General features: G+C 34.9%; 1 protein-coding gene across 1 annotated transcript; it reads left to right on the forward strand.

Annotated features, from left to right (window-relative positions):
* Positions 1-7,711: 7,711 nt before the first annotated feature.
* Positions 7,712-13,739, forward strand: LOC102216645 (transmembrane protein 184C-like). The gene is made up of 10 exons (XM_005797580.3): positions 7,712-7,828; positions 8,615-8,745; positions 8,836-8,872; positions 9,002-9,207; positions 10,075-10,149; positions 10,239-10,332; positions 10,412-10,524; positions 10,615-10,714; positions 10,800-10,971; positions 12,023-13,739. The coding sequence occupies exons 1-10, from the start codon at positions 7,712-7,714 to the stop codon at positions 12,319-12,321; spliced, it is 1,344 nt and encodes a 447-aa protein (XP_005797637.1). The 3' UTR covers positions 12,322-13,739.
* Positions 13,740-13,856: the final 117 nt, after the last annotated feature.

Genomic DNA, 13,856 nt, shown 5'->3' on the forward strand with positions numbered 1-13,856 from the left:
TAACACTGGTGTTATGAAAGATTTACCAATATTTTATTTTATAATTTTTTTTTATCCGATTACTCGATTAATCATAAGAATAATCGACAAGATTACTCGATTACTAAAATATTTGTTTACATCCCTACTGATAACGTCGAAGTTTGAATGTTAAACATTTTGCTACCAGTGAGGAATTTGGCTTTCATTTAACATGTTTATTTTAACTGACTTTGGTGTAAAATCTAACGTTATCCATAAATAATGAAATAATAATATTTTTTCATAGTTTATTATTAGTTTATTTGAAACATGCAATTTGTATGTCATCTCAGCAACGTCATAATATTGTCCAATTGGTTTGGTTTGACTATGAATAACTGTAAATAATACCAAGGGAAAATATTAACAAAATTAGTCATTTATAAAATTACCACGTCAGAGCACCATCTGATTATGAGGTAATACCCAAATAGTTTGTTAATTTTTATGAATGATTGCTTGATAAAGCGTAGATGTTAAATAATATAATGAGTTTAAGTTCAACACTGGAACTTGAACAGCAAACTACTAAACTAAACACATACAGTAATAATCAATTTCTCGCAAAAACAGAAGAATTTATTAAGAATAATTCAAGTTGAAATACTTTAATCAAACTTTAATCATTGAGACACTAAAAACTAGCAAAATATGGAGAACAGGCTCACTAGAGATTAGCACACTCTGACTGTAACGTATATAGGACACAGAGGGATGTAGGGGGTCCTGTTGTTGTGACCTAAACATAAGAGACATGAGCCTCAAACTTAAATGTTGTGGATTTGAAGCAGCTGGACAGAATGTGGTACTTACTCAAAATAAACTGTCCCCTCATCTGGGAATGTTACCTCTCTAGAGAACTAAGGAGGATACATGGGGCACTTCAAGGACAGAAACAGAAAGCTTTGTCCACATGAACTTTTTATTTTTAGTGCTCCTAATTTATAAATGATGCAACTGATTTGAGGTTTCAGCATTCTATTTTTTCATGAGACACTTTTCACATACACCAAAATAAAAACTCATCCACAGTCTTGTGTTGTCTTTTATAGTCTCTTCGGCTAACTGTTTAGGATTCATATCTGCGGACTGACACGACCATGGGAAAAGGTTGACTTTGTGTTTGAACCATTTCTGTCACATTTTGGCCAATCCTATCCTGCTGAAAAGTGTGATGAAAAGCCAGTTAAGTTTTTCTAGCACAGTCTAAAAGTTTTATCAGTGATTCTTGAGAAGTGGGACAAAATGGGTTTAAATTTACCCCCCCCCCAAAATTTAACTATTCCTCAAGCTTATGTATTCAAATATGACAAATAATGGTTTGGAAATGTAAAGATGCCAAGGTGCAGGCTCCCAGTTGCAACATTTTTTTGAAAATTACATTTTTAATGGACCTGACCCAGAACTTTGTCATCACGATCTGACAAAAATAAATAAATTATTTTTTAATGACCCTATTAGTGATATTTTACTCAGTTTTACAGACAAATGCTTCTCAAAAAACAAAAGAAATATTATTTAAAACAAAAAACAACATAAAGTCCATCTGACAGAGTTGACCGTGCATGACGGAGTTGACACAGAACTGAAGGTGGTGAAAAAATTGAGGATAAAATGAAATATTGACACATGTGAAGTGATGCCATTTATGTAAAATACATTAACTGCACACGTATGTGAGATTTGTCAACACTATCACTGAAAGAGTCAGACTGTCAGTTAAAAACTGATGGAGTTGACAAAATGCCAAATTACCTCAATTTATATGATGTTATTCTGAAGGGTCCATGAAATCTTTACAGTATACTAAAATTAAGCGTTTATTTCACAAAATTTCATCAAAATTTTGTAAATTGTTAGTTATGGTGTCGACACATCATTGTTGTGACAAACAACTTAGGAATAAAACAGAAGAAAAAACTAAAAAATAACATATGCTAACCAGAGCTGCCTAGCCCTCTTAGCAAAGGAAGAGAAAGGAAGAGGTCATGGGGTCCTCAGAAGTTCTGATGCCCCCAATAATGCCTGATTTTTTTTTTACATTCTTTTTGTGTCTGACGTGTGGACAAAATCTTAGGACAAATTTCAATTGAGTTGGAAAATACATAACAATTATTTTTAATTAAATTTATTGATACTTTTATAATTATGTATTTGAATACTTATACTTAATTGTCATAATATATTATCTTAGTATTCCTTTATTTGTTTTAAACTATTATAATGTATTGAGTTCTGCTCCAGGACAAAGGATTTTAAAGACATCATCCACCTACTAGAAAGTTTAAAATAAAAAATATTCAGCAAGCACCAGGAAAATATACATTGTTGTGCTCACACAGCCCAGGTTAGTTTAGTCAGATATTTGAAAAAAATATATTTTGTGTATATTTTATTCAAATTTCGTGCTTTATCCATAGGACCTGTTTTGTCCTTCTTCTCAAGAATCACTGTTATTTTAAATGTCCTGATACTTCAAAGGGTTCAAAATGCCATTCGTTTTAAAGCTAGGTTTCCCAGGGCCTCTGTGAGGGGAGGAGAGAAAAGATTATTTTCCCCCTGCCCTTAAGTTAACTCTGGACTTATTTATAGTCTAAAATATTTATTCATTTATGTATTTATTAATTTATGTTATGTTTAGGTCATATTTAAATTATTTATCATTTTAGACCTTTGTTATAAATTTTATACTAAAAAATGATTCTATTTATATTTGCAAATATTTAACACTTTGGATGGGAGTAGCTTGTCAGCAAACAAGCAACTTTTACTTTGGGATCAATGGATGGATGTTACATGATATTTTTACCCCGCAAAAGAGGGAAGTCAGCATCTACTAAAAGCTCCAATAGTAGACATCCTTCCGATCAGTTGAGAAATATATTAATTAGAAATAATCTTCTGTTAACAGTTAAAATTAAATACGTTTAATAGTGCCAGTGTACAATTTTTATTTTCATGTTCAATGTTCAATTAGGTGACTGTTATGAGAAGTGAAATTGATGCTAAGACTTTTTACACTTAGTTATCTGACAATAAACCATTTTCAAAAAATAAATCTCACATTAATCTGTGAAGAAAAATCACTTTCAAAATGACAAGTCTGATTTAGTTGAAAGGTAAAAATCTATTTTTTTTTTACTTAGCAACAATCACATTTGGACATACTGACAAGGTTCACCTCCCCGATTTCTCTTCTGCTTTTGTTCCAGAATAACATGATGAATTTCACTGAAACATTCCCACTAAGTCAGAACATTTCCCAACCAAAAAAGGCCGACATCTTAAAAATAAACAGACAACTGTTTAAAAATTGCTGTGTTTTGTAAATGTTTAAGGAAGGAGGTGCAATTTAGTTGATAGATTGTGTCATGATTTAGACAGGATGTCTCCTCCTTTTGCTCGACATTGATTACTGTTATTCTTCAGACCCATCCATTCTCTTTATCTATTTATGCACATTTCCTACAAGACGCGTCCTGTAGGAGCTCCTATGTGATTCAGCCAGACGTGAAGGCTGCCACATCCTTCATGCCAAAATGTGCATGTGGGTTCGATCAAATGCAACATATGTTTATCTACCCTGCCCTTAACGTTGCTGTACACTGTGTGCTACTTCACACTGACAATCCCTCCAAGCTATCAGCCATGGACTTGTGGAAAGGACCATTTCTAATTTATAAAAGCCAAAAGGATCGATTCAAAATTAATGAACAATCTGTCCTATAACAACCAGTGATTTCAGTGACTGTGGGGCTGAGGAGATGTGGTGCAACAGTAAGGAAAGTTCTGCCTCCCCTCATATTGTACAAAACTGTGCGTGCAAATGTATTTGCATGCACAAAAAGGAAAACAGGCTGTAGGCATGTTCAAATTGCACAGTGAATGCTCTAGAAACCTGTATATTCTAGGCAAAACACTAAAAGCGACTAAAGAAGTCACAAAGTTGAACATTGTCATGTCGTCAAGTATATAAAAAATATATATTTTTACTTCAGTTTATTATATGTCCAGACTTCTTGAAAACATCTAATTTTTTATATTAATTTCTTAAGTTCTAAACCTAAAGTGCAATCTGGCCACAGTCTGATGAGTATGTTTGTGGAATTTCTTACTCTCTATTTGTACAACTGTGCAATATCTAAAGGTTAAGATAAGGAAAGTTTAATTGTCTCAGTTATAAATGAATGCTGACAGAACATGAGGCCAACCAATACAGTGCTGTTTTGATCCCCACTTGGCCTTTACAGAATTATATCTAGCTATTAAAATGATATTTATTTAGTTAGGGGAACAAAAATGCTTTAAAAAATAAAACAAAAACTGCTGTTTGCTGATGTTCATACTGGTCCAAGTATGAACTTATATACAACAAGTATGATTACATATATATATATAAGATTTAGCAATAAAACAAACATTCATTCATACTGTCACACAGATCTTTTAAGTAAGCAATACTCTTTTGTTGTTGTTGCCAGTTTTAAAAACTATTTTTGTATCCAGGTAAAGAATTAATAACAACAACAACAACAATAATAATAATAATAATAATAATAATAATAATAATTCAAATAGAAATAAGAAATGTAATTTTTAAAGTTGTTTCTCTTTATACCCAAAATTCACACTGAGAAAAGAAGTTTATTCAATGTGAATACCAGCATTTAAAAATAACCACAATGCTAGAAACTTAGAACTGCCGAACGTTTTTTATATGTATAAATACTGACATCACAGCGCCATCTAGTGGTTGCCGGCAATAAATGAAAAACAGGTGCAACGTAATTTGACAAAATGACTGGGTTCAGTCCATTTTCTACAGCGGGTGTCTGAGCCGGTAGAAAGGGAGGGGCTTACCTCTAATGGAGTAGAAGAGATTTCACTGAAAGAAGGAGGTATCATCTTCGACCTGAGAAGCAGATCAGAAGCAGTCCAAGTTTAATGTGTCATTTCACTTGTTCCTAGAATAAACATATTACAATGAAGAGTATAAGCAGCTGCTTGTAGCTGAATAGCAACGGTCATTCTGAATATTTCCCGATTTTGCTGAAATTGTCATGTCTGCAAATTACATATACTGTATATCAAGTACTCTCAGGTCACATAACCTCATTAAATCCATAATGAGAAAATGTGAAAATTCCGTATTTTAAAGACTGAAATAAAACAAATAACACAAGCACAAAAATAGAAAATAATCTGACATGAAAACCCCTTTTTCAATAGATAAGGCTAAGATGGAGCGGCACTGAAAGCAGCTCTTTAAACCATTCAGACTACGAACACAACAGAGACACAATCAAAACTGTCAGATGACTTATTACCCGCGATAATAACTCAGAAATAGACCAAATTAGGATGTATTTTTATTTCTTTCCTACTTATGGAAAGTTTCTGTTTATATCGTAGGTTTGTGGTGCCTAAAGAAAGATATAAAACTTCAGATATTTCACAAAAAGATACTAACATTCACGGAAAAACCTCACATAACCTTATATTAAAGCAGAAAGTACGGCGCCCACCGTAAGAAAGGCTTGCAGTATTCAATTATGCTGCATGACTGACCAGTACAGTATTGCGAGGTAACGCAAAAGGTTTTGCGAGGGAACGCAAAAGTTTTGCGAGGGAACGCAAAAGAAAAAAAATTCCCCATGCCCCCTAGGGGGCTCCATACTAATGGTAGGTCTGGGAAGTGAATAAATATTTTTTGGCCATCGTTAATGCAAAATTAAGCAGACTGAGTGATACCTTAAAACCTTTCAGAAGGTATTTTAAAATCGAGCTAACAAAGGGCACATAAGGTCATTCATCAAACTGAGAAGAATTACAGTCTAAAAATAACACTGGACAACCACATTCCTACAGTCCAAGAAAAATACTGGAAAAAGAGCAGCACCCTTTCCGCAGAAAAACTTCTCCAAGTGCACAAAAACAAAACCACAAAATAGGCTAATGAAACTGCTGTCGCCATTTTGCCTGCCCAATCACCAGTAACAGGTAAGTAGACCAGACTGGATTGGTACTTCAATATTTGACAACTAACCAGTTATGCGAACCACTCTAGAAATAAGTGCTGTCCAAGGTTAACACTGGAAAAAGAAAAGGGAGCAGCAGACTTACCACAGAAAAAAAGGAAGACAAACCTTCTGGCACACAATCAAAACAGTGAAGTCTAGGCGAGTGAATCTACCGCCGCCATTTTCCCCACCAATAAGTAAAGTAAACCAGACTGAGGTTAGTGCAGCAATATTTCACAATTAATTATTGTAACAATAACTTACTGACAAAATTAAGATACGATCGGTTTTCAAAGAAAAGAGGAAGAGTCCCGTGGCAATGTTCTCCGGGTAATTGTCCGAAGAAATGGCGGAGCCGCGAAACAGGAAGTGTGGGCACGCAGCTTCTTCGTTGTCGTCTTCTTCGTTTTCAAGATGTTAATAGCGATTAGCAAACATTACTGCCACCAACAGGTAAGAAATTAAAATAACTGCAGGAATAACAAGAAAGAAAATCTTAAAAATTAATAAATTTCGGGGGGAGACGATACCACTATACAAAGGAGTTCTTTGTAGTGCCTAAGGTTGTTTGGAAAATTTTGTAAAACTACATTTATAAAAGAAAGGAAATCCAGATAACAATCAAACAATATTCAGAAGTGAGCACTTTTTATAACAAGAAAAAAAATAGAAATTTGGTAAATAAATAAATAACAGCTTTAAACGTTTTAAAAATATAAAAACATTTGGTGAACATCAGGTCCGAATATTCTAGGTTGGACTTTCAGACTACGTTCACTGGACGTCGTTCAAAGATCTGTTTGCTACCTGGGAAATAATTAATTAATTGCATTTATTATTAATTAGAATTAACAATAAAACATTCTTATATAACACTTTCAAATATTTATATTTGATCAAATTTATTTGGATAAACGATAGATAGATAGATAGATAGATAGATAGATAGATAGATAGATAGATAGATAGATAGATAGATAGATAGATAGATAGATAGATAGATAGATAGATAGATAGATAGATAGATAGATAGATAGATAGATAGATAGATAGATAGATAGATAGATAGATAGATAGATAGATAGATAGATATTTGTTTTTTTGCCTCTACTTTACTTCATTCGGTGAATTGACAACGAGCGGACCCACTCAGTGTCCAATCAAATTGAATGGCGGAAGTGTAAACCAGAGAAACCCGGAAGAGGATGTTTAGTTACGGTTACTACTTCATAAGAAACTTTTAGTACCTACCAACGTTAACTTGGTTTAAAGTCTGTTATTATTTTTTTTTAAAGTATACAATGATTTTGTAGTTTTTAATCCGACGTGTTTATTAGTCTGTAGCTTTAACTCGTCCAGGAAGCATGGATCCTCGATCGGTTTGTTTACATGGTGAATCAGCTGACGAGCTAACGTTAGCAAACTTGAGTCACATGAGTTGTTAATAAAATACCAGCTGCACCTTCTTAAGTGAAACGCGGAGTTAGAGAAGGACTTAACGCGTAGATGTAGAATAGAAAGATTTGCTGGGAAAGCACTAAGTGAGACATTTGGGGTATGTTAATGGGAGACTAACTGCTACAGAAGGTAAAGGCTTTAGCTACAGGTTCCTGTGTTTGTCATCGGATCGGGGGACTGTTTTAAAGGCCCTGTGGTGACTGCATGACAAGATGCCTTGCTCCTGTGGGGACTGGAGAAGATGGATTCGGCCGCTGGTCGTTGTGTTGTATATTTTGTTGCTAATTGTCGTCTTACCGCTGGTCATCTGGGAGCTACAGAAATCTGGGGTAAGTTCATTTTCATTGTTCATAATTATTTCAACCTAATAATTAGGTTCCCACAACACATTATATGCAACACGTAATGGTTATTGTGATACAAAGGCTTAATAAACAGCAAATTAATTTAGTTGTACGTTTTTAAACATGGAATATTGTACCTTTTTACTGTTCAATTCTTTATAGAGTAGCACCGGTGTAATTAGTCAGGCAATCTGCTCAGGTAGTCAGCTTCTTAATAGACATGCTGCGTGTATTCTGTTGTGTTAAACACAATTAAGTCAAGTTCATTTGTACAGCACATTTCATCAACAAGGCAGTTCAAAGTGTTTTACATAATAAAAACAATATATAGTCATCAATTATGAAATAAGTAATAACCATTACAAATATTAATAGTCAAAATATTGATCAATGATCCAGTTACCACTAATCAAAGATAACTCTAATCAGGTGGATTTTAGTCTTGATTCAAAGGAACTCAGTTTCAGCTGTTTTGCAGTTTTCTGGAACCTTCTTCCAGATTAGAGGAGCATAAAACTGAATGCTGCTTCTCCATGTTTGGTTCTGGTTTGGGGAACGCAGAGTAGACCAGAACCAGAACACCTGAGATTATGTGTTAAAAAGCTTATAAATTTTTAATCTGAAAGTTTTCCAAAACTCTTTATCCTTTGAAGTTCAGTCATCAGCTGATGGCTAGCTGTTGCTGCTAGTCTGTATGTTATGAAAGCTGACCCAAATGAAAATCTGACTCACTATATTTCTATTTATGCAATTTTCTTCATCTAATAACAGGTTGGAACTCACAACAAAGCATGGTTCATTGCTGGGATTTTTGTTTTCATGACCATACCTATATCATTATGGGGCATTCTCCAGCATCTGGTGCACTACACCCAACCAGAGCTCCAGAAGCCTATTATCAGGTAAGACATGTCTGCTACAAAAACCCAACAAAGTACTGAATTTTTTTAACAATATTTTTACTATTCTCACAATTGTTTTTATTATTTCAGGATATTATGGATGGTCCCAATTTACAGCTTGGACAGCGTGAGTCAAATTATTTAAAAAAAAGTGTTTTTATTTGACATGCGTAGTTCTTAAATATGATTATAAGAATAAGAAGTATGACATTCTCTGCAGAATTGCCTGAGGCAGTTGTCTTTTGTTTTTTTCCAGTGGATTGCGCTAAAGTACCCCAGTATAGCAATTTATGTGGACACGTGCAGAGAATGCTATGAGGCCTATGTCATCTATAACTTCATGACTTTCTTGCTTAACTACCTGGAGCGTCAGTATCCCAGCTTGGTGATGATGCTGGAGGTCCAGGAGCAGCAGAAGCATCTCCCACCGCTCTGCTGCTGCCCACCTTGGCCAATGGGAGAGTGAGTTCCATTAATAATAAAACCAGTTTTACAGTTGTAACAAAAAAATATGACGCTTCCCACTGTGATACTATTAGTTAAAGCAGTGGTCTCCAACCACCGGGCCGCGGACCGATACCGGTCCGCAGACTAATTGGTACCGGGCCGCACAAGAAATAATGAACTACTTCCGGATCTTTTATTTTGAAAATCCTAAACCGGATTTTACCGGTTACGTCTTGCACGTCAAAGTTGAGCCAACTTGCAGCAGAAACAAAACAACATTGGAGTACTGCTTATTAAGTAATCATAAACAAGTGTAAATAACTCTTTAAACAAGTTTGGTAGTCTGGTGATTTTCCACAATGTGACGAAGGAACGATGTTAGCAACTTTAAGAGAGACATTAAGAATGGCAGTCAATCAATCTGGGAAGGATCATAAAGGCAATTCCAGAAAATTTTGAACACAACAAAACTTTGGCTTTGTTGGGCTTATTGCAGCCACAACACCTGGACATTTTTCAGGTAGTAACCATGAACTTATCAGTTTGTTATAATCATTATAAGGTTATCCATGTGACTACTGAATTTGTTAATTGAATAGTTTGTTGTTGTTCATGTCAGACAACACTTCACACTTATTGAAGACCACCTGACTTTTTTAATGTAATATTTAGGTCTTGTATGTGAAACATTTATATACATTTTAATAGACTAGGCTAAAACTTTCCACGTAGCATTTGCTGATACATTTATTTAATTTTATAATTTCTAATTCAGTTTGAATATTTCTTACTTTGTGTTTCTGATGATTTTTACGAAGGCTTATGCCCATTTATAGTTTGGCCTTGTCTTTAATAACTTCTTCTCTTTTCTTGTTTAACCAGGGTGTTGCTGTTGCGATGTAAACTGGGAGTCCTGCAGTACACGGTGGTAAGACCCGTCACAACAGTGATCGCTTTGTAAGTAAATTCTAATTTTGTGGCACCCTCTTCATTCTTAACTCTAATTATTTGGCATGTGATATAGTGATGCGTGTGTTTCTTCCTAGGATCTGTCAGCTGTGTGGCGTTTACGACGAAGGCAATTTTAGCTTTAAAAATGCCTGGACATACCTGGTTATTTTCAACAACATGTCACAGCTAGTAAATATGTTGCTGTTCTTTCAAATAATTGGCTGTTTGAAACTTTAGGTTTTTGTTGACATTTCTCATTTTGTTCCAGTTTGCAATGTACTGCCTGGTTCTGTTCTACCGGGCTCTGAGGGATGAGCTGAGTCCCATCAAACCAGTGGGGAAATTTTTGTGTGTCAAAATGGTGGTGTTCGTCTCTTTTTGGTAAATCTCTCTTTATTGCTGATATTTCATATCAATGTGTAGATAATCTGTATCTGTTTGAGGAAACCGAGGCTTTGTAAATGTTCCCAGGCAAGCTGTGCTGATTGCTTTGCTGGTAAAAGTGGGAATAATCTCAGAGAAACGTACCTGGGACTGGCAGAGTGTGGAGGCTGTTGCTACTGGCTTACAGGTAGGCAACATTGTTAAAACGCAGCTGAAATACCTAATCATTTAACACTGTTGTGAAACAAACCAAGCTGCATTGTTTCCTTCAGGATTTCATCATTTGTGTCGAGATGTTTCTCGCAGCCATTGCTCATCACTTCAGCTTTACCTACAAACCTTACATCCAGGAGGCAGAGGAGGTCTCCTGCTTTGACTCTTTTATGGCCATGTGGGACATCTCAGATGTCAGAGCAGATATTTCTGAACAAGTTCGTAATGTTGGTAAGTCCTTCATGTTTGCTGATTTGCAGGTGCATCTCATTGAACTAGAAAATTATGAATCAGTGAATTTATTTCCATAAATTTCTTCAATGTTATAGCTCATTATATAGAGTCATAACACAAAGTGTGATGATATATTTCAAAAACAATGTTGCCAAATTCTTTGATTAAAATGTGATTCATTTTAGTGAGTCAGTTAATTCCATACCTTGCAATTAACACAGAGATTGATTCTCACCACTAATTAATATACAAGCAATAAAAAAGGATTTTTAGTCCAGGCACATGAAAAAATTCGAATGTCATGAAAAAGATTTCATTACAGAAAGCGAGACTCGTCTATTATATAGATTCATTACACATTGCGTAAAATATTTCAAGCCTTTACTTTTTGTAATTTTGATGATTATGTCTTACAAAGAATGAAAATCCAAAATGTACCAGAAAGTTAAAATATTGCACACAATCAATAAAAAAACATAAACAGAAATGTCAGGCTAATTTATTACTGTTATTAATGTCTTGTGGTAGTAACAAGAATAAGGTAAACTAAAATATAACAAAATTTTATGTTCTGAAAAGTCTCTCACAGATGCTATACAACTGACTTGTTTGAGAAAGTTACAAAAAATCTCAAAAAAATGTCTTATGTTTTTTAGGCATTCAGCTCATATAAATAATTTTGGTAATTCAGACTTAAAAATCGAAGTTTACTTTGATTTAACTTTAGATAGTAAGAAAAAAACCTTATTAAATATCTGATTTCAACTATAAATAACTCTTTCCAAATGTAGGTTTTAGTTCACGTTAGATTGAACTTTATTACCAAACTGTGCAGTTTGAATGTCAAGCACTTTAAAGGACATCATACAGAGATCAAGCACTTTCCAAACCTTGTAAACATCTGTTTGAAATTCAATCATTGGGTAAATACACTTTTAGGGTTGAATTAGTGAAATAAATTCACTAAGATGCACCTTTTCTTCAGACATCTTTGGAAACAAGCTTCGTAAAATCCTTGAATGTGTTTTCTTTGTGGACTCGTTTCCAGGAAGGACAGTCATGGGTCGCCCAAAGAAGTCGTATTTTGGCGAGGCGCAGAATGACAGTGAGCGTTCTGGGCTTCTGTCTTCGGCGTCTCAAGATGCCATCACGGAAGCTGCAAGCAACCAAGGTCAGTACGAGGGGCTTGGAAGAACCCTCACACCGCATTCCTTATCGGCGCCAGCAGGGTTGGACTCGGCTGTGTGGGAAGAATGCCATGAGGCTAGAACTGACTCAAACCAAGATAATGTAAGGACGAATCACACCAAAGAACCAGAAGAGGCGGATCTCATAGTCATCACTTAGGTTGGTCTATTGTTATATGACTGGGCAGGTCCCAGGTCCAAAGCTTAGGCAAACAAATGACACTAAAGCTGATTGAAATCAGCAAGACATTTTTCAGCCGGTGAAAAATTAAAAGGACCTCTCCGTTAATGACAGCTGTATGAATGTTCTATCGAAGATTGGGTCTTACATGTGTTATTAACACGCATTTTACTATTTTATATTGTATGAGGAAAGGGAGAAAAAGCTTGTGCTCAAAGTCCCACAATAAATCCATTATAGCCGTTATAAAGCCAAGAGCATGTCTGCACCCAGGATTGTTTCTGTAGCCTTTCAAATCATTCTTTCTTAGCAACGTCTTTATATAAAGTCCGACAGATGAGCAGCTTTCAAATGTTCTTTTTATTAGGATGTTCTGGACTTGCAGGGCTTTATAGCATTCAGGAGGCTACATTAAGGTACTTAAAGGAGAGTTATTATGTAAAGTTGACCTTTAAGTGCTTTATATCATGGTATATTTCCTCATCAAAAACCTACTCGGAGTGTTGTCTTGACTCTTTCATACATGTTTGAGCAATTCTTGTGTCTCCCATGGCAACTATTCGGGGGTGCCTAAATGCTTGGTCATAGCTCTTCTAGACTAGAGACAACTGCAGTTAGCAAACATATGGAACCGCGCGTCTGCTGAGCTTTTGCTAACTACTTCTTAGTGAAAAGCTTCACAGAATGATTATAGACAATATAATGAAGGAGAATTGTTGTCATGATGTCCTGAAGGTGAGTTGTCAGAGAAGGAGCCTTTTAAAGAGACAGATTCCAATTTTAAAATAAAAATGTTTCCAGATCAAGGAATGAAGTAAAAAGGCAACATTTTTCTCTGTGTATGCAAACTGTTTGCATGGGTATATTAGATCAATGCAAGATGAACACACTCAGTGTGTACTGCATTTTATAATGGTGTCAGTAGATACAGAAACACTAAATGTGAGAACATACAGAACTCAACTTGAAGTAGTACAATCAGCTCTCTGTAGTTCAGATACTATAAATGCTTTAGTCTGTACAACTTCACATGTAGTCAGAATCTGATTCATTTTTCCACCCTGGAACCTCTTTCTATTGATTTTTCTCATTAGTTTATCAAATATGGGCAACACCAATTCATTTTTTTCATAACTACATCTTGAATAGATGTTTTTCCCTTTAATATTTTAATTATTTTCCACTAATATGGTGATTAGAACATGGATTTGTTCAGGCCTGCTGACGACATTATTTTCAAAATAACATACAACAACTTGACGTCTATAATCCTGAGCTCATGCATGTTGTTGCCTTTTTTTTATACATAAACCTTACTGGAATATATCAAATCTGATGTAAATACTACACTCATGAAATGTAAAATGTAAATATCAATAAAAAATGACCAAAAACAAGTTTTTCATTGTGTATTAAAAGAATTCCACATGCATTGGTGAATACACTGCAAAAACACAAAATCTTACCAAGTAATTTTGTCTAGTTCCATTGGCAGATTATTTCACTTCTAACTC

Source organism: Xiphophorus maculatus, chromosome 5 (genome assembly GCF_002775205.1).
Source record: "Xiphophorus maculatus strain JP 163 A chromosome 5, X_maculatus-5.0-male, whole genome shotgun sequence".
Classification (NCBI taxonomy): Eukaryota; Metazoa; Chordata; class Actinopteri; order Cyprinodontiformes; family Poeciliidae; genus Xiphophorus; species Xiphophorus maculatus.

What these genes read in the sequence shown, in the direction of transcription:
- LOC102216645 (XM_005797580.3), top strand. Translation starts at nt 7,712, where the DNA reads ATGCCTTGCTCCTGTGGGGACTGGAGAAGATGGATTCGGCCGCTGGTC. An exon ending in TCAACAACATGTCACAGCTA is followed by an intron (nt 10,333 to 10,411) that starts GTAAATATGTTG and finishes ATTTTGTTCCAG; the next exon opens with TTTGCAATGTACTGCCTGGT. An exon ending in CTGTTGCTACTGGCTTACAG is followed by an intron (nt 10,715 to 10,799) that starts GTAGGCAACATT and finishes TGTTTCCTTCAG; the next exon opens with GATTTCATCATTTGTGTCGA.